The sequence below is a fragment of the Arvicanthis niloticus genome, chromosome 1, assembly GCF_011762505.2.
Source record: "Arvicanthis niloticus isolate mArvNil1 chromosome 1, mArvNil1.pat.X, whole genome shotgun sequence".
NCBI lineage: Eukaryota > Metazoa > Chordata > Mammalia > Rodentia > Muridae > Arvicanthis > Arvicanthis niloticus.
In genome coordinates, this window is record NC_047658.1 from 71,861,043 (window position 1) to 71,888,633 (window position 27,591).

The window sequence follows — 27,591 nt, forward strand, 5'->3', positions numbered from 1 at the left end:
TATTGAGGTTTATATTGGCATCTCCATGCATGAACAGCATGTTCAAATAGCATTTTCTTTGATATTATTCACCCCCTCTTCTCAACTGCATTCATTCTTAGGTCCATAAACCTATTATCTTGGTTTCTCTGCATATCAAAAGAAATGAGGATACAAATTGGTAAAGGGAAATGGATTTATTCATATTTTTGTCACTGGGGATAAAAATAACTCAGTCCTTTTTTCTAGCATGCTTGTAGCCTTTACAGTTTATAGAAAACTATGAGTCAAAGGCAAGAAGGTATGCAGCCTTGTCTGTGAGACATGCCTTTTCTGGGTGTTGGAGGTGATCACTATCTTTAGATAGCCTGCATTGGCTCAGTTCTCCGCAGTTCTATTAGCATAGAGAGATAAGGGCCTCTCTTTAGAATTTAGAGTATCTCTGAATTTTGCCAGGGTCCTAGCCCATTCAAGTACGGGAGTCACTGCTACACCAGTGGTCCTCAGCTTGACCAAAGTTCAAATTGATGGTTTGTATTAAGCAAGCCAAGGACTGCCTGGAGAGAAACACTTCTCACAGAGCAGCCTTGAATGCATATTACAGAGAGTTTTTAAAGACAAAGGACACAGAAAAACTACATACTGGTTGGTAGTTGCAGGGGGAATCAAGCAGTTTAACAAGAGCCAAGAATATGCAGTTAACTGGAGCTTTTTGACCCTGAGTTTCTAGAACAGGGTTGGGTGCTTTCCAATGGGATTTTTCAGGGAGTGGGTAGAAATCAAAGATAGCTTTATTTGAGACAAAATGGAGAAACTTTTACCCTATTATACTCTTCCTCTTTCCAAATAGTGTCTCCCCCGACACCATTTTTTTTTAGTTTTATTATTTACTGTTTTTTTAAAAAGATTTATTTATTTTATGTTATACACAGTACATTGTAGCTGTCTTCAGACACCAGAAGAAGGCATAAGATCCCATTATAGATGGTTGTGACCCACCATGTGGTTGCTGGGAATTGAACTCATGGACCTCTGGAAAAGCAGCCAGTGCTCTTAACCGCTGAGCCATCTCTTTAGCCCTATTGTGTACTCTTTCATACAATATATCTAGACTGCAGTTTCCCCTCTCTCCATTCCTCTCATTCTCCCCCTAACTTCCCTCTCCCCCATCCAAACCTCCTCCGTTTCCCTTCAGAAGAGAGTACACCTCCCAGGGATATCAAGCATAACAAGATTCAAGGCACAGAACTAAGTACAAACCCACATATCAAGGTTGTGCAAGGCAACCCAGTAGCAGGAAAAGGGTCAAAAGAGCAGATGGAAGAGTCAGATACTCCCCTACTACCACTGCAAGGAGTCTCACAAAAACACCAACCTAATAAACATACATGAAGAGGACCTAGCACAGAACCTTGCAGGCTCCATGATTGCTGCTTCAATCTTTGTGAGTCCCTATAAGGCCTGCTTAGTTGATTCAGTGAGCCGTGTTCTCCTGGTGTCCTCCACACCTATATCTTCTACAATTCTTTCTCTAAGCTCTGAGGGGAGAGGGATCTATGGAGATCTCCAGTTTGGGCTCTCTCTGTCTAATGTTTGACTATGGATTTTTACATCTGCTCCCATAAGCTGCAGAAGGAATCCTCTCTGATGACGACTTGGCTAGGCACTGATCTAGAATTTTGGCAGTTGGCCCAAGTTTGGGGTTTTTTTGTTTGTTTTTATTTTTTAGGTCTGGGTTGTTCCACGTTAGAAAAAAAATGCAGTATTTGTCTCTTATGAGCTTGGCTTATTATGATGACCTCCAGTTCCATTTTCTAGCAAATAATATATTTTCCCCCTAACATCTGAGTAACAATCGTGTACCCATATCATATTTTTTTCCCCTGGATAACCCTGATCCTCTGGCTTCATGTAGGATTTTCTGTGATGTGTCAGTTGTGGGTGGAAATGGACCGATTCTGGAGAGTGCAAGGAACAAATGAAAGGTTTTAGCGAAAGAATGCCACATACATTATTTTATGAAGATTAGTTTGTATGACCCAAATTAGTTTTTATATTCATCTTGAATAGGTTTAAAATAGGACTTTCACTATTCTTTCTTTTATTTTCACCTAGCCTCCCCCCGCCTTTTATTGAAAATGGATTTTTCCCCCCTCACATAACATATCCTGATTATATTTTTCCCATCTCTCTTTCCAGTTCCTTCCCATCTGGTTCCTGTCACTTTTTGTCTCTTGTTAGAAAAGAAACAGGCTTCTAAGGGATAATAATAAAATACAATGAAAGAAAACTAGCTCGTGTATCAGTATTGAACAAAACCAACAGAAGGAAAGAGCCCAAGAGAAGGAACAAGAGTCAGAGATCCACTTGTTCGCACACTCAGGAATCCCATAAAAACACTAAGCTGGAAGCCAGGCAGGCCCTGGGCATGCTGCCTCAGTCTTCTGAGTTTATATGAGCTTAGAGGAACTTGATTCTTTGGTATCCTCCATCCTCCTAGGCTCTTATACTCTTTCTTCCTCCTCTTCTGTGGGTCCCCCTGAGTCATTAGGGGAGGAATTTGATGAAGATGTCCCTTAGGACTGAGTATTCGCAGGTGTCTTGGTCTTTGAATAATGTCTGGCTGTTTTTGCTTATTTATGTGTTTGGTTACCAATGCTATGCCACCTCAAGGCGACAACCACCTTATTGCTGATCTATCTTTACCACCATCCACAAAATTGTACAAGCGAGTGGATGGACCTCCGTAAGGGTTTCACAGTACCCCCGTTTCTGTAAGGCTAAAATCCAAATACCTTTGGTCTAGCCCCACTCTTTAATTCAGGAGTGTAGACCTAAGAGACACGGGAGTCCTATTGCGGGTTGTAGGCTTTAGTGCAAATCAGAAGAAAATCTTGGGATTTCCATAATGTAAAATAGCACAAAGAGAGAGGGAGGGGGAGGGGAGGGGGAGAGGGAGAGGGAGGGAGGGAGGGCGGGAGGGGGGATGGAGGGGGAGGAAAGGGGAGGGAGGTGGGGAGAGAGAGAAAAAAGGTGTTCTGGATGTTTGGATGGTTACTTTTTTGTTATGAAATAAAAAATACTCGTGGGAGATTTGCTTTGCCCACACCCAATATGGCGGCAGGAGAACTCGGTTCCCGCCAGGTCCGCTTTCATCCAATGTGGTGGAGAGAAGCACAGTCTTCTGGGCTTTGCCCACACTCAAAATGGCGGCCAAGGGACGGCCAGGCTGAATTTTCTACTGCTCAGTTTCCGCCCATTCAACTCCGGGCGTTGAAACGTCAAGAACGTCATTCTAATTCCGTCGCGTTGCTCTGTACGTCACGGGTGGCGGGAGCGGGAAGGAGTTCGTAATTTGGTTCGTCTCTTCTGGCGAGGAAAGTGCGGGTCTGTCGTGCAGCTTCAGTCCCTCGGTCCGAGCAGCCCCTAGGAGTCCAGCCCTTCACATTTGACAGTCGTCTCTGTCCCATCTTCGTCTCGGAGCCGCTAACTGGTCTCGAACCCCTCAGCACTTCAGCTTCTAGCGGCGATGCATGTGATCAAGCGAGGTGAGGTGTCCCTGGGGATGAGGAGGGGAGAGGGGACCCCATCTGCCGAGTGCCCAGCGGTTACTGTAGCCGGCCCGCCGGACCCGCGGCGCCTCACCGCTTCCCGCCCTTCCCGCCGTGGCTTCCCGCCCTGTTTGTCAGCTGGGCCTGTGTCTGCTCAGTCTGTCTCCATCCTCTTGACCTTCGTGCTCCCTTCCAGACTTACTCCTACCCTGTCTGAGATTGTTTCTGAGCACTGTTACTCCTTGCCGCCACCCTCAGAGGAAGATAGCTGCTTTTGGTTCCATTTACAAAAGAGGTTGCAAAGACAGAAAAAGCACCCCTACACCCCCATCCCACCCCGGCTAGTAGTTGGTGAGGTTAGAATCGAAACCCATAGCCCATAATAACCCTGTGTCTTTCTTCATTTCTTAAACAAAACAACAAACAAACAAAAATCACAGAGTCGGTGATCTGGCATAGGAGGAAATAAGGAGGGAAAAGACTGTGGACACTTCATTTTATTTCAGCACCTGTCATTTTTCTGGACTTCTCTGAGTGGGAGTGTGGTATCTCTCCTGCCTCTGCATTTTTTGGGAGGGGTCTTTTGGTTGTTTGCTTCTTGGGACAGGGTTTCTCTGACTGGTCTGGAACTTACTCTGCGTAGATCAGGCTGGCCTCAAAATCAAGAGGTCTGCCTCCTCTACCATAGGTGGCTTTTAATCCAGTAGACAAAGACTTTTAATCCAAATAGACAAGATTAACCACTGAGCAGTCTCTGCAGACCCCAAAGACAGTCTCTTAATAAGCATTTCATTTTGGAAAGTTTTAAAAGCCGAAGACACCTGATTCTTTGGTATTGCCATCTTAATAACTGCTAATGCTAACTTATTTGATTCTTTAGATGGCCGCCAAGAGCGAGTTATGTTTGACAAAATTACATCACGAATCCAGAAACTCTGTTATGGACTCAATATGGACTTTGTTGATCCTGTAAGTAAATACAGTATATAATATGGGGTTCTTTGCTTCATGTGATTTTATGTCTCCTATCTCTAGCCCTTCACTTAACTATACTTCAGGGTTAAATGTGAATTTATTGCCTGAGACTTTTCATAATTTTGATCTGTCCTTCAAGTTCTCACTTTTTGGAGAACTCAGAATGTGAACAAAGAGGGGACAATTGGTGTGACTACTGTCCAGGCATCTGATTTATTGTTATTTAGCCACATGATATAGAAATTAGTTCTATATACCATCATCTGGAATTAAGAGTGTTGTGTATCTTATTCATTTAACTTTTAAGATTTTCTAGCAATTTTATACATAGGTATATAAAATGTACTTTTGTTATATTTTCTTCAGTGGCCTCTTATCTCCTACCTATAGCCCTCTTCTCCCTAAGTCTCCTAGTGCTTTGTGTTTGTATGTGAGTGTGTGTCTGTGTCCCCATCTGTCCCATTTCATTCACTTAGAGCTGTTGTATGCGCACTGGTCTGGAGTTAATTTACTTGATTGAGTAAGGGCACCTTACCAGTGATTGGGTCACTGAGGAATAAGACTCCTGTAACCATTAACTGCCTACAGATATCTCCTCAGAGCACTTGGGAGGCAGAGGCAGGCAGATTTCTGAGTTCGAGGCCAGCCTGGTCTACAGAGTGAGTTCCAGGACAGCCAGGGCTACACAGAGAAACCCTGTCTCGGGAAAAAAAAAAAAAAGTGACACTAACCCTTGGGCTAATGTATTTTAGATGAGATTATATTATTTTATAACTTTGCTTGTCTTAACTATGCTTCTAAGGAGTCTGTTGTTTCTTGGGAAAGCTTAAATAACTATGTTTTATTTTTGTAGGCTCAGATCACCATGAAAGTAATTCAAGGCCTGTATAGTGGGGTCACCACTGTGGAACTGGACACCCTGGCTGCTGAGACAGCTGCAACCTTGACTACAAAGCACCCTGACTATGCCATCCTGGCAGCAAGAATTGCTGTCTCTAACTTGCACAAAGAAACAAAGAAAGTGTTCAGTGGTATGTCTGGAGTAAAAACATTAGAAAGAATTTAATAGTGTCATAAAGTTATAGGAATAACAATTATGTAAATTTCAAAGATTACATCTTATTTTAAAAAATAGTATACAATTTAGGGACAGCATGGGAGCTAGAACTTTCTGTTTCTCCACATAGCTGACCTGCCATGTGAAAGAGCATGTGTGCATGCGTGCTTATATTGTGTTGAGACACAGTCTCATGTAACCTGGGCTTGGCTGCAGACTCAGTTTGTATCCAAAGCTGGCCTTGAACTCTTGATTCTGTTGACTAAGTTCTAGGATTGCCGGCATAGGTCATCATACTGTCTTTGGAGTTTCTATTCTTTTTAAACTTTTATATTAATTTTAAAGTATGTGTTTTTGTTTTGTGTGTTTGTATGTGTGTGGACAAATGTGAACCACAGTGTGTGTGAAGGTCAAAGGACAACTTGTGGAAGGTGGTCCCTGGGATAGAACTATCGCAAGTCATCTGGTTTGGCAGCCATTTTGCTGACCTAAGTTTCTGTTTTGAAAGAATTAAAAAAAAAAAAAGACAGACAGACAGACAGAAAACTAAGTGGTGAGAAGAGACTAATTTCTGCATTTCCCCTTTTCCCTTTTTAGCTGTGTATCAGAGTCACTTGAGAATTGCTGATAAGCTATAAGGCCTAACATTCATTTTCTTTGAAAGAATATTTTCTTTATATGTAATGTATTATTCTTCTATTGTTACTCAACAGAGCTCTGTTGAGTGTTTTCTCTGCTAGGTACTGAAGTGGGTTGGCACTAAACAAGGATTGAGCCATTATTTTAAAACAGCCATTAAGTGGTTTTGACTTTACTTGTTTTTATCTTATCTTTCCCCAGATGTGATGGAAGACCTCTACAACTACATAAACCCACACAACGGCAAACATTCTCCCATGGTGGCCAGTTCAACGCTCGACATTGTTATGGCCAATAAGGATGTATGTACAACAGTTTCTTTCTGGTGGAAAATTATAATTCTTTTTTTTTTTTTTCTTTTCAAATAATGCATTTAAGGCTGGGCAGTGGTGGTGAATGCCTTTTGATTCCAGTACTCAGGAGGCAGAGGCAGGTGGATCTCTATGTGTTCCAGGCCAGCCTGTTTTATAGAGTAAGTTCCAGGACAGTCAGGGCACAGAGAAACCCTGCTATGAAAACAACAACGACAACAACAAAATGCATTTAAGAACATTTAAACAGTACAGAAGGCAAAGATAAAAACCAGTCTTCCTGCTCTAGATCCTGGGTTTTTTTTAGTAGTGTGTATGTGTGTGTGTCTGTGTGTAGTATATTGGGCATACTGTTGCTGCTTTCACTTAGAACTATAACTCATGAATATCAGCCTTTACAAATTTACCTCATTATCCTTGTGTGACAGATATGTATGGTTTTTAGTTGAAACTCATTTTAACATTCTATAATAGATAAATTGGTTGTCTAACTCTCTAAATATGTGTCAGCTCTTAAGGAAACTTAAAAGAAAACAACCATTGTATGTTATTTGTAATAGAATGTTTCTTTCCACTCCTTTTTTTCTTTAAGGTTTTTTTTTTTTTTTTTTAAGATTTTATTTTTATGTGTATGGATGTTTTTTGTTTGCATATGTTTATATGCACCATGTGTGTGGTTGGTGCCCACATAGGCCAGAAGAGGGTACTGAATTCAGATTCCCTGGGACTATTAAAGTTATGCATGGATCTGAGCTACCATGTGGATGCAGGGAATTGAACCCTGGTCCTTTGAAAGAACAGCTGTGCTCTTAACCACTGAACCATCCCACCAGCCCTCTTCACAAGATCTAAATTTTTAGTCCTGGTGGACCTGGGACTTGTGGCAGTCCTCTGTGCTTCTGCCTTGTGAGTGCGGAGATTGCAGGTGTGAGCGCCATATTTGGTCCTGGTCATAGTCTTGAAGACATGTTAAAAATGTAAAAAAGACATGTTAAAAGACAGGTAACAGTAGCAAAATCTGAACCTAAAAATAAATATTGGAAAATAAGCAAATATTTATAGTCTAGTACTTCAGTTCTTTGCTCATCCTCAGCCCATACCTGGTTTTGATTACAAAAATGCCCTTCAGAGTTTGACAGTAAGACCAAAGGTTTCAGATAATAGTATCATCGATATGATCATACCTAATTACTTTTGTTTTCTTCTAAATGGTTTTTATAACTTACCAAAGCTCTTTAATAATGACCAATTCTATAATATTTTACTGCCACAATAGTAATTCATTTTAGCTCTGATAAAGGACCATGAATTTCCAAAGCCTATAAGCTACTGTCTGTTTGCTTTAATATTATTTTGTTTGGTTTAAACTAGGCTCATTGTTAAAAAGTTGCAGCTGAAAATGTTGGTACATGCTTATGATCCTAACAGTCAGGAAGCAGAGTTAGTCAGGACTGTCCGTGCAAGTTCAAGACCAGTCTTCCAGTCTCCTGAGTCCAGGCTACTCAGGGATACATAGCAAGTTTCTGTCTCAAAAATAAATAACTACATACATATGATAAATTAGCATGTTATACCAATATTTTAATATTAACCAGTATGAAAGCATATTTGGTATCCTATATTAGTTTTAGTTCTGGAGTCAGCTAAAAACATTAGGAGTTGTGAAAGTAAGCCTTATTTTAATTATAGATTTAATTATGGATTCTTTTTAATTCCCTTCAGCGCCTGAATTCTGCCATTATCTATGACCGAGATTTCTCTTATAACTACTTTGGCTTTAAGGTAAATAAATAAATAAATAAATAAATAAATAAATAATGGGTTTCATATATGTGGGGATATCTTTTTCATCAGGAGTTATAGTATTTTGTTTATGTTGATGATTTAGTTTGAATGCACCTGCTTATGGTAGGGTGGGTTATGGTAGGCTTATGATAGTGGTGATACTTTAAAATAAGCAAAATTAACTTAACACTAATAGCTTTTGAACTTTCTAAATATTCCATCTGGATTATTTTAAAATTACATGGGTAATGTGTCACAATCACTCCACATTCTACTGTTTTCTCCATCATTGATTCTCTACTCTGCGAAGTGTTTGTCTAAATATGTTGTGTTGCTTACATAACGCAGTGACTAAGGACAGGGATGTTTATACAAGACCAACTGTGTCTGGCTCTCCCATTTCTTATTCGTAAGCTATGTAATCAGTTTTAGTCTCAGGATGGGGATAATATTAGACATACTCTTCTGGAGATTAATTATGTCTCTTGGGTTAGTTTCTAGTCTCTCACAAGCACTCGGAGATGTTAGGACATATTGCTGCTGCTGCCGCTGTGTATCACAGCCTATAGCGCTGTACACTGTTGCAAGCAAGTGGGCCTTTTCCAGAATTGGCATGTAATCTCTGCCAAAGTAGAACAGCTTCATGGTAATGACCTAGACCAGAGATAGAAATGGTAAATGTTATTCTTTTCATTTAAAATGATAAGATTGAGAGATTTCAACAGATCACCTTACTGTGTATTTAAAAACTTGAGAATTCTTTGGCTGCTTTATTCCTCTAGACACTGGAACGGTCATATTTGTTGAAAATCAATGGAAAAGGTAAGATATGGAACTGTATGTTGTTTTTATTCATTATTTTAAATGTAGAGCTTTGCACTATTAGCCTTAACATTTCTATTTAGACTCTGAATAACATTTTGAAACATTTATTGCATTTGGGACTGGAGAGATGGCCAAGTGGTTAAGAACCTGGCTGCTCTTATAGAGGACCCAGGTTCGATTCTCAGCATCCATGTGGTACCTCATAACTGTTGTTTAACAGCAGTTTAGGGGATCCAATGCCCTCTTCTTCTGTCTGTGGGCACAAGACATGCACATGGTACATAGACGTAGACATCCATATGTAAGCAAAACACCCATACACATTACAAAGCTTTGTTACATTTATTTATTTGTATGCATGGGTATGGGGAGGGAGGGATACTGAGCCATAATGTACATGTGGAAATTGGAGGCCAGGGGTTGAACTCAGGTTGTTAGCCTTAGCAACAAGTGCTTGTGCCTACTGAGCCATTTTGCAGCCTTCCAAATAACCTTTTGTTGTTTAATTGTAAAGAATAGAAATTTGTTTAGCTTGGTTCTGGGCGTTATCACATGGTAAGAAGCACTAATGTCTCTAAATTACAGTTGAAATAATTGTTTTGCTTGCTTGTAAAGTTTTTAAAAGTTTCTTTCGCTGTTAATTTTTTGGTTCAGATGTGTTTCAGACTAATTATTCTGACATGTCCTATTATCTGAAAATTCCTACTTTGTTTTTAGTGGCTGAAAGACCACAGCATATGTTGATGAGGGTATCCGTGGGGATTCACAAAGAAGATATTGATGCTGCAATTGAAACCTACAACCTCCTTTCTGAGAAGTGGTTTACTCATGCCTCGCCTACTCTCTTCAATGCCGGGACCAACCGCCCACAGCTGTCTAGGCACGCATCATCTGTAGTTGCTTTTTGTAGCTGTTGCTTTCTTTTTTAGAAAATTATTTATGTGTATCAGTGTTTTGTCTGCGTGAATGTATATGCACCATATGTGTGCCTGTTGTCCATGATCAGAAAAGGGTGTCAGATCTCTGGAACTGGTGTTAGTTTTGAGCTAACCATGTGGGTGCTAGGAATTGAACCCGGGTCTTCTAGAAGACTAGCTAATGTACTTAAGCCCCTAAAGCTGCTTTAATAAAAGGTTTGACTAGGGAAATAAGAAAAAAAAAAAAACAGGTGGTTTATCACATTAAAAACAAACAAAAAACGTCAGTTACTGCCTGCATTTTGTAACAATCTCTGATTGCTATGGTAAACAAGTTGGAAGAGGGCAAATACAGTTAAATGAGAACTTTATACAATTGATTGTGGTGCTGTTTGTATAGCTGAATATTTTAGATGCTGTTGAATAGAATGTTTTTGATAGGGAATTGTATGTCATTTATATTCCAAGAAAGTTGTTTTAAAAAAAAAAAAAAAAGAAGGCTATAGCTCAGAGATAGATGATATGCTTAGCATACACAAGTCCTTTGGGCCGAGACTTCTCAGCACCGTGAAGTGATTAGTAAGTACCTAGAGCTAGTTACAAGATGCCCGCAGTCATTTATTTTAAGAATCATGAAAGGGTTATGAAGGTGAAAGTAGAGAGGCAGATTCCTAAGATACATGGGATTTAAACTGATAGAATCTGTGATGTTCTGAATCTGCATTCAGGTTGGTTTCTGAGTTAATGGGCAGAATGACAGGATTACCCCTTAGCTGTGAAAGGGATTACAGTCTGGGTCCCAGGAAGTCAAGGGTATGCCAGTGTCTATATACATATCTCATTGTATTAACATTTATATAACTTATTGCTGTTTTATAATGAAATTCATTAGCAAAATTGGTGTATAAAATAACCTCCTTAATTTGATAAAAGATAACCAGTAACAACTTAGGTCTGGGCTTAAAGAGATGACTCAGGTTAAGAGCATTTGTGGTTCTGGTAGAGAACCTGTTTTCAGTCTCCAGCACCCATATGCCTCACAAACCATCCATAACTCAGTTCCAAGGGATTGATGTCTTCTTCTGACCAGGCATGCATGTGGTACATGTCATATTCATACAAGCAAAACACTCATACACATAACATAAAATAAATCTAAAACAACAAAACCCCCAAACTGTTAGATCTGTTACTGCTTTTAGTGTGGTAGTGGAGGTCTGAGGAGGTATTGTGAGGTAAGAAGAAATTGAAGTGATTGAAAAATGGAAGAATAAAGATTACAGATAGGATTTTTACATAAAGAATTCAGAAGTATCTATGGACAAATTACAATTAAGGAGATTTTGGCAAAATACTTGGATATGAGTTTAGTATAAATAAATTAATGTGTTTCTGTACTGTAGCATTTAGAAATTTTAATTTTCTACTGTTCAGAGCCAGACATGATGGATATGCTTGTGATCTCAGGGGATAAAGATAGAAGAATTCCCATTTTTGGGACCAGTCTGCTCTCTGTAGCAGATTGACAGCCAGCCCGAGCTGTATAGGAAGACCCTGTCTCCAAACATCAAGAGTTGGGCCTGTAGCTTAGTGGTAGAGAGCTTGCTGGCATGGGTGGGGCCTTGGGTTTGATTCCTAGGACCCACCTGTTCAAGAATCTTGAAAACGTAAATGATAGTGCTGAGGTAGAAGGATGGAGAATTCAATGCCAGCTTGAGGGATATATATATATTGATACCCAAATAAACAAATAGAGGGAAGGAAGAATTTTAGATGGTTTTTAGAAAAACAAATAAGTTGAAAATAATTCAACCATTAACAAGCACACTGACATGGGATAATTATGCAGTGGAATGCTTTACAATCATGAAAATTAGTTAAGACTACATATATTAATAGGGATGGATTGCTATAATATTTTAGTTAAAGACAGGCTTCAGAAGGATAACTATACAGAAGGATAACTAATTACAGGAATTAACAGCTAGGCTCTTTGTGGCATCTTATTTGTTGAGGTAGGTGTTATATAGATAAATGTATATAATCTTTCTTAATACCTGAGTATTTTATAGGAAGTCAGTGAACAGAATCTATTTGATTGATTTAACACTCAAATATAATTTAATTCAAGATGACAAAGAGACCCTGGTAGACTAATGTTAGTGAATTGTGAGCATGAAGAGATAGATCCAAAGTTCAAGTAGATGGGACATCTTTTTAAGAAAGACTGCAGGTTGGGCTATGTGGCACAAGCCCTTAGTCCCAGCACTGGAAGGCAGAGGTAGGGGGATCTCTGTGTTCGAGGCCAGCCTGGTCTACACAGAGAAACCCTGTCTTGAAACCCAGTACCCTTCAAACCCAAACAAATAAAGAAACAGCAACAACAACAAAAAAAAGACCAAGGGAACTATATTTTTAATGTACATGTCAAAGAATTGGCTGACCATATGGTATTTTTTTTTTAAACCTTCATTTTTTTTTAAGGCTAGGCTTGTTAATTCCTGATTTTAATCCCAGCCTTCTGGAGGCAGATGGGATCTCTGAGTTTGAGACCAGCCTGGTACGTAGTGAGTTTCAGGACAGTGAAATGTAGAGAGACCTTGTTTCAAAAAAAAAAAACAAAAAACCCAAACTAAATAAACAAACAACCAAGGAATTTCCTTTTTCTTGGTGGTTTACTAACAATTGGAAAAGTCTGATGTATATTTAAGAATTTGTTTGGAAAATGAATCCAAGTAGTCTGGTAAAAACCAGGCTGATATTTTAGGCTTACCTATAAGACTTCCTTCTGGGTTTAATGTCTAAGGTAGTTAGCAATTAATTTAATTTAAAATAATGTATTGATGTTTTATATTCAGTGAAAGGTGTTTTCGAGTCTTCTACAAACACTTAGGAACTTTGCAGACTGGATCTCTGGTTGCCTGATTTAACTGTCTAGGTAATCTAATCGCTGTCACTCACTGACTTCCTTGCTTTTGTTGTCCTCTTTCCTCATTGTAGCTGTTTCCTTCTGAGTATGAAAGATGACAGCATTGAAGGAATTTATGACACTCTGAAGCAGTGTGCCTTGATTTCTAAGTCTGCTGGGGGAATTGGTGTTGCTGTGAGTTGTATTCGGGCCACTGGTAGCTACATTGCTGGGGTAAGTGTTAAATTGTAAGACTTTTGATGCCACTCGTATGTGTGATCCAGAGGGCACACTGTTGTGACGTTAGTGCTTGGGAGGCTTGGGCTTCTGTTAATATCACCTGTTGGGATGAGAGGGCGGGAGGCATTTTGCTTCTTGCTTCCTCTGTTGTATTGGAGGGTTAGCCTGTGTGAGATGATCTCTGCAATATTTTTTAGCTCAGATTTTAGAATTATGATTTTTTTAAAGCAATAATAATAGCCATATTTTTGTTGTTGTTTTTGAGACAGGGCCTCATTTTGTAGACCAGGCTTGGACTGGAATTCAGGGGGATCTGCCTGCCTCTGTCTCCCAAGTGCTGGGATTAAAGGCATGTTACCACCATGCCCAGCCAGCTGTCATTTATTGATTGCTCACGATATGCCAAGTTTGTTATATATTTTACAGGAATTACTCACTTTACTTACTATAGCCTAGGCGATAGCCGTCAATCCAGATGCATGCATGCAACTTTGTTCCTTACAATAACCGAGGCACCGGGATTTTCATTCTTCACATAAAGAAAGTGAAGCTTCCAAGTTAAGTTTCATTCTGGATCAGTCACTTCCTGTGTGGTAGAGCTGGGTTTCAAGCTCTAGACATTGGAAAGCAAGGTGATGGTTTGTGCAAGGCTTGGATTTGCATACTGTATCTTTTACTTCCTGGCAGCGTGTCCTAGAGGGAGTTATATCAGTATTTTTGTGTGCACTGTGCAAAAATAGTAAACCCTATGGAGTCAGATTCCCAAGGAAATTGTCCTGTGATGTATTGGGGTGTGTAGGAGTGTAATGTGTCTTTTTTGTTTGTAATGTCTGTAATATTTTGTGTATGTATATCTGTCTGTTTTGTTTGTTTATGTTTTTCGAGACAGGGTTTCTCTGTGTAGCCCTGGTTGTCCTGGAACTCACTCTGTAGATGAAGCTGGCCTTGAACTCAGGATCTACCTACCTCATGTCTGTCTTTCTCTCAGTCTCTTTTTCTGCCTGCCTCTTTCTCTCTTCTCTCTGTCTCTCTTTCTCTCTGTCTCTCTCTCTGCCTGCCTGCCTGCCTGCCTATCTATCTATCTATCTATCTATCTATCTATCTATCTATCTATCTTTCTTTCTTTCTTTCTTTCTTTCTTTCTTTCTTTCTTTCTTTCTATCTATCTATCTATCATCTGAACTTGTAGAGTTATCTTTTCTTTTATCTTTTTTATCACTTATCTTTTCAGACTCTTTCACAGATTTACCTTGGGGGTTAGAAAGATTCTTTAAAGAATTTGAAAGGTATTTTCCAGCCATAGCACTGTTTGCTTAGCCTCATTCTATGATCCATTTATTGCTGAGTCTCCATTTTGTTATCTTGGTATGCCGACAGCATAACATCATTTTTATTATGTTGCCTTGCATTCTTTAGGGGGAGAGGTGCTATCGTAGTGTGTTTTTGTTTTCTTTTATGGTACCCAAAGTATATCTTTCTTTGATTTTTTTTGAGACAAGATTTTTCTGTGTAGCCCTGGCTGTTCTGGAACTCACTCTGTAGACCAGGTGTCCTGGAACTCTCAGAGATCAGCCTGCCTCTGCTTCTGCCTCCGGATTAAAGATATATGTCACCATGCCTGGCTCCCAAAGTATATCTTTAATCTAATAATGGCCATTAGATTGCAGAGCTCAAATTTAGCTACCTTGGTTTTGGGTGGGGTTTTTTTTTTTTTTTTTTTTTGGTTTTTAGGTTTTTAGGTTTTTTTTTTTTTTGATGTATTATATCTCATAAGGTATTGTTGTTGTAAAGTAGCTAAGCATATAACTTATATAATGCTATTTTGTTGTTTCTTATGTTGGGTATTGTGTTTTCATTGCTGAGGTGGGGATGCCAAGCAGGTTGAACTTCATAGATGGATGCTCAGGATGACTGTCACTGTTTTGAACAGAAGATCAGGAACAGTTTTTACTTTGGGGCTGTTCTGTTTTTTTCCTTGCCTGAGCCATGTGTCTTATTCAGGTGCCTTTATTTTTGTCCTTTCTTTCAGACTAATGGCAATTCTAATGGCCTTGTGCCAATGCTGAGAGTATATAACAACACAGCTCGTTATGTGGATCAAGGTGGAAACAAGGTACACTTTGTTACTGACAAGGGCTGGAAATCAGAATTAAGTCTTTAGCTATAAAACTTGGTTCAGTTGTATATTGTTTTACTTTGTTTTTAAAGATTTATTTTGTTCTTATTAATATGATTAGTATGTATGATCTGTGTGTGTGAGCATGTGCTTGTGGTTGGTCCTGGAGACCAGAAAAAGGCCTCTGGAGCTGGAGTTATATGTGGTTGTGAGATACCCACTGTTGGTGCTGGTAACTTAACTAGGACCTAAGTTCTAGAGTTCTGGAGGCCAGAATAGGATGCCAGATCTGGCAGTGGATTTATGGGCAGTTGTGAATGTGAGTGTTAGGAGCTGAACTGTAACCAGCAAGTGGTCTTAACTGCTGAGCCATCTCTCCAGCCCCCAAGTTTTCTCTTTGTCATTTCTGTTCTACTCTTAAAATTTACGAAAAATATTAATAGTTTACTTTTTGATACTTTTACTTATTTCGCTTAATTCACTGATCATAGTAAAGATGAAAGGAGACATTATAAAAGTGCTTTGCAAAGAATGAAGCTTTTTTGTTTTAGTTTGATTTGGATAAGAATGCTGACTTACTTACCTTTAGCGCCCAGGGGCATTTGCTATTTACCTGGAGCCTTGGCACTTAGACATCTTTGAGTTCCTCGACCTGAAGAAGAACACCGGCAAGGAAGAACAGCGAGCACGGGATCTCTTCTTCGCACTCTGGATCCCAGATCTCTTCATGAAGCGAGTGGAGACTAACCAGGTGAGAGGGCTCCTCGAAGCTGGTTCTTACAAGCTTTGTTCTTCAGTCGTTCACCTGTGTGATGCTACAGACAGCAAGTGTTCTCGAGAGTCGATGGCACCTGACCTGCGTTTAAAAGATCATGCAAGCAGGCAGAACTACAGTTTTTGACACCCCCCCCCCCCACACACACACACTCCGACTTGGACAGCAGATTTCCGTGGCAGCCCCTTGTTGCAGTGTGTGGGAAGGGCTGTGGCTGCTGTGTTACGTCTCTTATGCTGGCACTCCTCCTTTGCAGGACTGGTCACTGATGTGTCCCAATGAGTGTCCTGGTCTGGACGAGGTCTGGGGAGAGGAGTTCGAGAAGTTATATGAGAGGTAGGAGAAAACTGCTAGTGTCCTAAGGACCACAGCCCACACTTCTCTCACTCGGCATCCAAATACCAGAAGTGTGCAGGCTAAGGACAGGGCCCTTGAGAAAGCTTGCTTGCAATGTTGCTAGGCATCGAGTTTGATCCCTACTATTGGGAAAACAGAAAAATATTTAATTGTTAGCTCATTTCTAGAAATCTTCAAAAGTAACTAGAAGAGAGTGTAATTAGTTTGATTTTTGTTAGATGTTTCTTGATTTTTTTTTTTTTTACCAAAATTAGTATTTATCTTCTTAAAATTTAGGTGCTTTGCATTTTTTAACTGATTCTTATAAAAACTGAGATAAAGACTAGCTGAATTATTTTATAATATATTACTTTTTTATTGTTATTTTAAAAATTACATTTATTTAATTATTTTGGGTCTGGGGCACGAGTGTGCCACAGTACATATGTGGAGGTCAGGGGACAACTTGGAGGAGTTGGTTCTTTGGTTCCAATGTATGGGTCCCAGGGGTCAAGCTCGGGTTATCAAGTGTGGCAGCAAGTATCCTTACTTACTGAGGCATCTCCCTGGCCCCAGTATAGTACTTTTGGTAACATAAATCACAAGTAACTAGGCCACACAAGTTAAAATTAGCACAGTACTAAATTTTGTTTTGCCTTTTTTTTTTTTTTTTTTTTTTTTTTTAGCTTAAGGATGGTTTCACTAGAGTTTGAGAAAAACAAGAGGGCAGGCAAGCTATAAATATTATCAACTGCAGGGACGGGGGTGTAAAAGAGGAAGAGAGAAGGCATGCCCTTTTAGGTTAGGATCTGAGAAAGTGGGCAGCTTTAGCAGTGACGTTCAGTACGTGACTGCATGTAGGAGGGGACTTGACTTCAGAGAAAGAAAGCCCAGAAAACAGAAGGAAAAGCAGAGGTGTAGGGACAGGCTGCATGGCAGAGGCTCTGTAAGCAGCTGCCAATCTTAATGATGGTTTTTGTTCCTTTTTATTGTGAAAAACTCAGTCATAACACTCATGCACATAGACTTACACAGACACACAAGTAAATAGAACCAACCTTTTTAAAAAAATGAATGTCATTTTTTCCCACTAGTAAAGCTTTGAGAATTTGCATAGTTTTATATTTTAATGTAGTCCTAGGGTATGAATATTGAAATAATACTAGCTTTGTCTTTCAGTTATGAGAAGCAGGGTCGTGTCCGAAAAGTCGTGAAAGCTCAGCAGCTCTGGTATGCCATCATCGAGTCTCAGACAGAGACGGGCACCCCATACATGCTCTACAAAGACTCCTGTAACCGGAAGAGCAACCAGCAGAACCTGGGAACCATCAAATGCAGCAACCTGTGTACAGAAATAGTGGAGTACACCAGTAAAGATGAGGTAGGTGGAGGAACTGCATAGCACACTGAGGGACTGTAGAGGTGGTTACTGCTTGTGACTCCCTCACTGATCCCAGTGGTTTCTTGAAGTGGGTGAAGGAAATTTTGTTTCCCAGCACTGAAAAAAAAAATTATGTGGCAGAGTTATGTTAACTAAGCTGCATTTTAAAAATAGTAATTTCTCCACCTGGGAGGGTGGAGAATGGATTACTGCACCAGGGAGTACAGTTAAGAGCTGGGTGGCGGTGGCACACGCCTCTAATCCCAGAGCAGAGGCTGGCAGATCTCTGAGTTTGAGGCCAGCCTGGGTTTTAAAATGAGTTCCACGACAGCCAGGGCTGCAGAGAAACCCTGTCTTGAGGAAAACAAAACAAAACAAAACAAAAAAACAAAACATGAAACCTGTTTCAGTATTCTGAATGGTGCAGCTCATGTGACTAAGAGTGGAGAAGCAGAGTCAGTGGGGTGCGGTAGAAACGTACTGATGAGTGATGGGAAACGCAGACTTTAGGGGTCGGGGATTTAGCTTAGTTGTAAAGAGGTTTCCCAGTAAAGACTAATAAGAGCCTTGAGTTTGGTCCTCAGCACTTGTGTCAGGGGTGGTTGTAAGTTTTCACATCTGATAATTCCAAAGGCTCTAATGATCTCACTGATACAGGAAGAAGAAATCAGAAGTATGTGATTCTGACACCTTTCTTTGTATTGCAGGTTGCAGTTTGTAACTTGGCTTCTCTGGCTCTGAATATGTATGTCACACCAGAACATACGTATGACTTTCAGAAACTGGCAGAAGTCACTAAAGTCATTGTCCGAAATCTGAATAAAATAATTGATATAAACTACTACCCGATTCCAGAGGTATGGATAGGTTTCTCTGCTTACTGGTCATTATGGAATCTGAGATGGAGGACATTTGTCTCGGGCTGGAGGGTGTCCTCAGAGCACTGTGAGAGAGGGAAATGAAGAGGTTGTGTGTTAGTGTAGAATGTGGCCTTGTGAGTTCAGCGATGTTTTCTTTTCTTTTTTTCCTAAATCTTTTGGCACAAAGGCACACTTATCAAATAAACGCCATCGACCCATTGGTATTGGAGTGCAAGGTCTAGCAGATGCTTTCATCCTGATGAGGTATCCCTTTGAGAGCCCAGAAGCCCAGTTATTAAACAAGCAAATCTTTGAAACCATTTACTATGGAGCCCTGGAAGCCAGCTGTGAACTAGCCAAGGAGTATGGTCCTTACGAAACGTATGAGGGATCTCCAGTCAGCAAAGGTGTAAGTATATGTTGAAATTTTCTTTTGCCTGTGAGTACCAGTAATGGGCTGAATAACGGCCCTCCTCCCTGGAACCTGGGAGGGTGTATTGGGTTATGAACGGGTCTTTACATATGTAGTTAATGACCTTGCGATGGGATTGTTTGGGTTATTAAGGCCTAGATTTATTCAAGTGCACCCTAAATCCAGCAGTCACTGTTCTGCAAGAGACTCTGAGATTTATGACATTCCCAAAACCTGTTCATACTAGTAGACTAGTAGAAGAGATAGATTATTCATGGTTTGTGACACCAGGGACTAGAGTTGGGGAGCCCTCTTAGAATTGACTTCCATTGTTTCTTCCATTTTTTTTTTTTTTTTTTAAGATTATTTATTTTATATATGTGAGTACACTGTCTTCAGACACACCAGAAGAGGACATTGGATCTCATTGCAGATGGTTGTTAGCTGCCATGTGGTTGCTGGGAATTGAACTCAGGTCCTCTGGAAGAACAGTCAGTGCTCTTAACCACTGAGGCATCTCTCCAGCCCTTGTTTCTTCTTTATAAAGATTTAGTTTTGAAGTTTATTCTGATAAATAGAAAATCTAATATATGATTATTTGGAATTTGGTATTCTCAGCCAAATAAACAGATCAAAGAAGCAAAGATCAGGGATGCATCTCTTAAAACTTTGCATGAGTGTTAAGATTTCCTAGTGTGTAGATCTGCAGGAATGTGGTTGAGAGGAGGTCCTAGGCTGCTTCTGAACAATATGCTTAATGGAACTGTGTCTGGAGCTGGTATTCCTTAATGTTTTGACGACAAGATACAGTTGCTGGAATGTGAGGATATGACAGTTATTTTAAAAACATTTTTTGGTCATTGTTTTAAATTGCCCCAGAGTAACATTATAAATGTGGAATATTTATTTCTTAGATTCTTCAGTATGATATGTGGAATGTTATTCCTACAGACCTGTGGGACTGGAAGCTTCTCAAGGAGAAGATTGCAAAGTAAGTTGTGATGAATAGTATCATGGAAGTCAGGAGTCTGGGGTCTTCTGGCTCTTTGGGAGTTGGAAATGCTAGTGTAACTTCTGAAACTTGAAATTGTCTTCTGAAATGGGGCTAAAATGACCTATCACAGAAATGGCTTTGGAAAGTATAAGAAAATAGTAACATGAAAGTTGTTTGGCATAGTGAAAGCCTTTCAACACACAGTAGGCATTTCAGTATGCGTTGATGTTATTTGAGGAGATGAGTACCCATGCTAGTCAATTTTTTATTTTGTTTTGTTTTGGGGTTTTTTTTTTTTTTTTTTTTGTTTTTTTTTTTTTGGTAGTGTCTTACTATGTAGCTCTGGCTGTCTTCATTATGTAGATCAGGCTGGCCTCAAACTCAGAGATCCTCCTGCTTCTGCCTCCCAAGTGATGGGATGGCATGTACCATCACTACTTAGCCCAAATAGGGGCTTCTTTTTTTAAAAAGTTTTTATTTTTTTATTTCTTTTATTCATTGCTTTAAGTGTGTGTGTGTGTGTGTGTGTGTGTGTGTGTGTGTGTGTGTGTGTGTGTGTGTTAAATAGTGTCTTACTATACAGCTCTGGCTGACCTAAATACAGAAATAAAATAGAAAATAAAAATTTGTGCTTTATATTTCTGCCAAATGCTTGCTTCACAAAACAATCAGAGACTTAATTTGTTTTTCCAGAGATAAGCCTTGTTGATGATGTTTTTCTAGACCTCTTCCATATACATATATGCATACACGTACATATACATACAGTTTTGTCATGTAAATGTGATTGAATGGGGCATATTCTGAGACTTTTTGGTGTTTTGGTTTAAGAGATCTTTTAGTACAGGTACATTTTCTTAATGTTTTAGCAATTACAGATGATTCCATAATTGGGATTGGGCAAGTATGACTTGAAAGTGTTTTCCTATTTATAAATATGGTTGGGATTTACAGATGGGGAAGACGTGAGATAACTGATATCTTAGATCTAGAAGGTGACTGAGGCTTTGAACCTGGTTGTTCAAACCTGCTCAGGACCTGAGGCTCAATGCTGTGCATCATAGGGGTCTGTAAGTGTAGAATGTAGGAAAGATAGGCTGTCTATGTTAGAGGAACTTAACTAATGCAAGCAATACAATCAAAGTATGTGGTAGTCACTGGAAACATTTAATGAACAATATTTGTGTTGACATTTGTATTCATTGCCCACCTGCTCAGAAATGTGCTATGGTATTGGTCTCTATACATTTTTAAATTTTTAATATTTATTTATTGTGTGTATGTATGTTTGTATAGTGGTGCACCTGTGGAGGTCAGAGGCCAGGTTGAAGGAGTTGATTCTTTCCTACCATGTTGAACAATATATATCTTTTATATATTGAACTCAGGTTATCAGGCTTGGTGACAGATACCTTTACCCACTGATCTGGCAGGCTCTGGAATTGGTAGCTCTTAGGCTAAGCTGTGGAGATTTCTAAGAATGTTCAATAGTGTATTTTTCTTTAAATACTCTTGGCACTTAAAAGTGAAAAAATTAACTTTTTAAAAACTAAGAATTAGTAGTAGGTGAAGTCTGGATTGTCTCTGAGGGTAATGTGCCCTTCACACAGAATATGGAGAGTCACAGTCAGACATGACTACTCCTGACTGTATTCACAGCATTGTTTTACAAAGGGGCTGGTGGTCATGGAGGAACACAGAGGAGATGAGTGGGGTGAGTGAATGTGCCTTGATTTAGATGAGCTGCTCAGGACTGAGTTTAGTTTCCTTGGGCAAAATAGTGTATTGAGTGCTCTGTGTGGCTCCTAAGTGGCATCAGTGGGGACTTCAAGGCTTGCGAGGAATTAAAATTGTGCTGGTTCTGTTGGAGCCTTGGCATCAATGCTGTGGACTGTATCCTACTGGAGTTTAATGAAGTCAGTGTGTGAGTTAAATGCCTCTGCAATGGTACTCCCAGTGTCTCTCTATAGCAAGTGACCAGTCTGCCAAGTCTCCTTGGCAGACTGTAGCTCTAGCATGAATCTCTAATAATTCCTCTCTCTCTTTTAAAAGGTATGGTATAAGAAACAGTTTGCTTATTGCCCCAATGCCCACTGCTTCAACGGCTCAGATTCTGGGGAATAATGAGTCCATCGAGCCTTACACCAGTAACATCTACACTCGAAGAGTCTTGTCGGGAGAATTTCAGGTGAGAAGTTTATAGCCAGATTTATAGAAGTTCTTCTGAAAGCTGGGATTGAAAGCCTACTCATAATCTGCTTAAATAACTAACGTACAGTATAAAAGTAACCATTCTGTTTGTTTGAAACAGTCTCAAGTAGACCTGTCTGGCCTCAAGCTTACCATGTAGCTAAGGATAGCCTCAAACAGATCATTCTTTCTCCAGTTCTCAGGTGCTGGGATTACAGGTGTGCCTCACCATGCCTGGCTGAGGCAGAATCAACATGTGGCTAAAACTGGGGCAGGGTAGTTGAGATAGGGTTTCTTTGCGTAACATCCCTGGCTGTCCTGGAACTCACTTGGTAGACCAGGCTGGCATTGAACTACAGAGATCCATTTGCCTCTGCTTCCTGAGTGCTGAGACTAAATGTGTGTGCTGCTACCACCCAGCTTTTGTTTTTTGGAAAAGCCTTACTATGAAGATCAGGCTGGCTTCCAACTTGACTACTGAGTGATCCTCCTGCCTCTGCTTTCTGTATACTTGGATTATAGGTATGTTTCACCACTTGCTGCATGATGTTTCGTATTTGCTACTTCACATGCTTCGGTTGGGATAGTAAAGGTATTCATAGAAGTATTATTACTCAGACATGGTGGTCTGTATTTATAATTCCAGCACTTGGGAAACTGAAGCAGGAGACACTGATTAAAACAAACAAACAAAACTGTGGACTTAAGGTGTCCTGAAATAAGTTTTTGTGAGATTAGGGAAGTTGCATTTCTAGTTAATTTAACTCAAGTATTTATTGTTTGGCCGGTGGCTTTAGAAAACCAAAGAAGAATCAGTCTATATAAACTTACTTGGCTTAGACAATTATGTTTCTTTGCTTTGCAAATGTCATATTCCTTTAGCTTTTTAAAACACTTTTTGTTTGGGTGGGAACAGCATGCTCATGCCATGGACAGAGGACAATTCTTGGGAGTTCTGTCCTTCCGCCATGTGATTTCCGGGGAGAAAACTCAAGTCGTGTGGTGGCATCTAACCTTTAATAGCTGAACTAAAGATGTATTTTATTGTGTGCGTGAGTATGCGTGTGTGCATGTACCTGTGTGTCAGTGGGAATGTACGTGCAGGTACCCTTGGAGTGTAAGAACATGTGCTAGTCTTGCAGAAGACCAAAGTTTGGTTCTCATCTCCCACACTGGAAGACTCCACCTATAATCCCAGCTTCAGGAGATTTGATTTGTCTGGATATATACACACATACAATCAAATCCTTAAGAATATTTTTTAGTGTTATTAAAATATGATTGGCACTGGGCAGTGGTGGCGCATGCCTTTAATCACAGTACTTGGGAGGCAGAGGCAGGTAGATTTCTGAGTTCGAGGCCAGCCTGGTCTACAGAGTGAGTTCCAGGACAGCCAGGGCTACACAGAGAAACCCTGTCTTGAAAAACAAAACAAACAAACAAAAAAAGATTGGCAAAAATCGAAGATAGATAACCTGATATATATATATATATATATATATGCATGGTGCATATATATGGTGCAGATACATGTACATATATGTATATATACATTATGGAACAATTATCACAGTACATTCTTTTCTTCATAATAGACGTAGCTTTGTGTGGTGAAATGTCCCCCTCAGTTGTGTAAAACAGTGGGGTTTATTAGGGGAGCTAATAAGTTATTTATCTGTCTTATTTATTTTGGGCTCTAGGCCTGGGACCCTTTTGTAGGTCGTGCCAATGTTATTTTATTTCTCTACATGTTTTCTGCTTTTTCATCAGATTGTGAATCCTCACTTACTGAAAGATCTTACTGAGCGGGGCTTGTGGAATGAAGAGATGAAAAATCAGATTATTGCATGCAATGGCTCCATTCAGGTATAGACGTGGTTCTGTTATTGTCTCTCTGCATTGTTGTGCCAGAATTGCATAATCTTTATATGGTCTGTATTGTTTCTCCGATACAGCACCAGTTCCCAGTTTTTCTGCACAATCTGGGAACTTTAAAAACCTTGAAGCTTGGGTTGAATTTATTGCTAAGTAAATAAGTCAGGAATTCTTACCTTTCTTTCTTTCCTTCCTTCCTTCCTTCTTTCTTTCTTTCTTTCTTTCTTTCTTTCTTTCTTTCTTTCTTTCTTTCTTTCTTCTTCTTTTTTTGTTTTGTTTTGTTTTGTTTTGTTTTTTTGAGACAGGGTTTCTCTGTGTAGCCCTGGCTGTCCTGGAACTCACTCTGTAGACCAGGCTGGCCTCGAACTCAGAAATCCGCCTGCCTCTGCCTCCCAAGTGCTGAGATTAAAGGTGTGCACCACCACCACCTGGCTTCTTACATTTCTTAAAACTAGAAATTGGAGTTCAAGTTAAAAAGCATGGACTGAGAGCAACAGTGCAGACTACAGTTAGGTAGCACTTAATAAAATGACTGCTCTTGGCCCATAAGCATTTGGGTCTCAAGATGAACTCCTTGGCTAAATACTGGCCAGCTTGGCAACTTACCCTATTTCAGTTTCTCATGGCAGAAAGTATAGCATCAGTCAGATTGTGTATTTTAATACAGATTGCCGTAGACCTAAGAAAACCTGATTTATTTTGACTCTTAGTACAGTCTGGCCTCCTGGCTTTATTCAATTGAAAGGAGTTTATCTCAGCAGTTTCTTTGATCAGGTCCCTGTGAAGTCCTGATTATTTGTGTTTCTTTCATTTAGTTTAGCTCTTATTTTCCCTTCCTTTCCTAAGTATGTCTAGACTAGTAACTGTTTTGTCCATAAGCTAGTTCAAGATGGATGTTTAAATCACTGCATCACATTTATATTTGGTTGGTAAGATGAGATTTTATTGACTTTCTAAGCAACAGGTAAGCAGTTTGGGCTAACTTGCTATAAGCATTCAGATAATAACTCATAGCCATGTCAGATCTGCTGGAAGATCCAACCCAGCCTCATTGCAAGCATAATTAGTCTGTTAGTTATATTGCTTTCTTTAATTGGAATTAAAACAACAGCAACAGCATATAGTTTTCCTTTTCCAGAGCATACCAGAAATTCCTGATGACCTGAAGCAACTCTATAAGACCGTGTGGGAAATCTCTCAGAAGACTGTTCTTAAGATGGCAGCCGAGAGGGGTGCTTTCATCGATCAAAGCCAGTCTTTAAACATCCATATTGCTGAGCCCAACTACGGCAAACTCACCAGTATGCATTTCTATGGTTGGAAGCAGGTTGGTTGAGCATGCTGAGGAGGACTTAATTGCCAGCTCGGAATATTTCAGAATGGAATCGTTTCTGCTGGCTGCCTTGTATATATTGCTATCTCAAAGTTTTTTTCACTTGAAGTTTTAAAACTCATGAGTAGTTTTTATGCCAGCTCAGACTTTCTCTCTGGGTTTTCTTGTTTCTGTTTAGCAGTTGTAAACTGTCTGATACGGGTGCTGGGAGTTGAACATTCAGGTCCTCTAGAAGGGTAGGAAGTGTTCTTAAACCACTGAGCCATCATCCAGCTTTTGTTTTAGATAGTTTTACTCTTTCAGAATTTCATACAATGTGTTTTGATCATAATCACCCTTAACGACTCTCAACTCCCACATCTGTCTCTGTCTCTCTCTCTCCTTTTTTTTAAGTAATCCACCACCTCCAATGTTTACTGTCCATACACTTCTGGTTGTGGGACCAGCCCCTGAAAGGTTGACTTTCTCTTCTTAAGAAACCATCCTAGGGTGGGAGCTCATAAACTCCATGCTAGAACAATGACTTGCTTGCAGCCAGAGACACTGTTTCACTCAAAATGTCAGGGCCTCTGGCTCTTACAGTCTTCCTGCCCCTTTGTACTGTTTCATAAGTCTTTCTTCCTCTTCAACTGACCTCTCTGTTCCAAACCATCATATTGCCATTTCTGAAGTAGCTTCACACTGTCAGTCCACTTCAGAAACATCCATTACTTCCACCTTTGTCCCAGCCCATGAGCCAGCTTACACCATAGCCAACTGCAAAACGCTGTATTCTGTTTTCCCTTCTATTCTTATGTCTTGACGTGTGAGAGGCCTCCTGTGAAATTACAGATTGACCCTCTTACTTACGTGCTTTTGTCTGTCTGTCCTGGGAATCCTGGACAGGAAGATTGCCCTTGTGAGGTATTTATAGTGTTCTTCAGAAACAGTCTCATCTCCTGTTTATAGACTAAGACAGGAATGTTGTTCTGTACAGACCTGCAAGTAATACAAGTAAAAGTGAATACAATGAAACAAAAATATTTGACATTCTAAAGAGGCAATCCTATTTGAGGGATGGAAACCCTAGGTTTAGCTATCAAAGTATTTTCAGGGTGTTTTGTAGAGGAGGTAAAATTGCAAGTTTAAAAAAAGAGTTTAAGTTGGTTATAGGAATACATTTAAAGATTTTAAAAATTAGTTTTGAAACTGATTACATAGAAATTATTTTGAACAAAGACTGTCCAGTGGTCTGGAATTCTTCCTAATAGCTATGTTTACTTCCCTTGTAGGGTTTAAAGACTGGGATGTATTATTTAAGGACAAGACCTGCCGCTAATCCAATCCAGTTCACTCTGAACAAGGAAAAGCTGAAAGATAAGGAAAAGGCACTGAAGGAGGAAGAAGAAAAGGAGAGGAACACAGCAGCCATGGTGTGCTCTTTGGAGAACAGAGAGGAGTGCCTGATGTGTGGATCCTGAGAAAAGGCCTGGAAGAACCAGTGGCCTCTCGGCCATGACAGACTGTTTGAGCATAGATAGACTTAGTGAGTTTGCTTGATTATGGGAAAGCTTTGCTGGACATTACTGCCAGAAAAGGAATCCTTGATTTATAGTACTGTTTCTACATAGTGTAAATGTCGTTTTTAACAAAACAAAAAATCAAAGCCAGCTTTGATATTAGGAATCAAAGTAGAGGTTTTGGGAATACAGAAGAGCCTTCCTGGAAATAGTGATGGGACTTAGGCAGTCTCACCTCTCCAGCTTTCCCTGTCTGACTGTCTCTCAGTTTGGACAGAGATTTAGTTTGCTTTGACTGATTGCCTAGAAGTAAAGTCAAACAGTAACTCATCAGCCAAAGACCTTTGTCTAGACGAACTTCTGTAGGCCATTTTGAAATAAAAGTTTCTAAGTGATTGTGTGGTACTAAATTTGTCATCTATTATCATATAAAAGTCAGTTTAGAAAAAAATGTTTTCGGTTGAGAGTTCAGAGAGACAAAACTTTAAAGACATTATTTAGATTGTATAGCTATCTAATGTTAACATATGCCCTTCCCTGCCCCAGGATGAGATCTCATTAACATAAAATTGACAGTTTCATTCATTTATAATTTGATTCTGTGGCATTTGGTCCATTCATCCTGATGTGTAA

General features: G+C 39.7%; 1 protein-coding gene across 1 annotated transcript; it reads left to right on the plus strand.

Moving 5' to 3' along the window:
* Positions 1 to 3,178: 3,178 nt before the first annotated feature.
* Rrm1 (ribonucleotide reductase catalytic subunit M1) lies at positions 3,179 to 27,353 on the plus strand. Its single transcript, XM_034509703.2, has 19 exons — positions 3,179 to 3,527; positions 4,411 to 4,499; positions 5,359 to 5,536; positions 6,403 to 6,503; positions 8,235 to 8,294; positions 9,080 to 9,119; positions 9,840 to 10,002; positions 13,040 to 13,181; positions 15,217 to 15,300; positions 15,893 to 16,054; positions 16,335 to 16,414; positions 17,594 to 17,795; positions 18,503 to 18,652; positions 18,843 to 19,064; positions 19,982 to 20,058; positions 22,114 to 22,249; positions 24,022 to 24,117; positions 25,265 to 25,453; positions 26,731 to 27,353. Exons 1-19 carry the CDS (start codon positions 3,509 to 3,511, stop codon positions 26,917 to 26,919), a joined length of 2,379 nt encoding a protein of 792 aa, XP_034365594.1. The 5' UTR covers positions 3,179 to 3,508; the 3' UTR covers positions 26,920 to 27,353.
* Positions 27,354 to 27,591: the final 238 nt, after the last annotated feature.

What these genes read in the sequence shown, in the direction of transcription:
- Rrm1 (XM_034509703.2), top strand. An exon ending in ATAACTACTTTGGCTTTAAG is followed by an intron (nt 8,295 to 9,079) that starts GTAAATAAATAA and finishes TTATTCCTCTAG; the next exon opens with ACACTGGAACGGTCATATTT. An exon ending in ATTTCTATGGTTGGAAGCAG is followed by an intron (nt 25,454 to 26,730) that starts GTTGGTTGAGCA and finishes CTTCCCTTGTAG; the next exon opens with GGTTTAAAGACTGGGATGTA.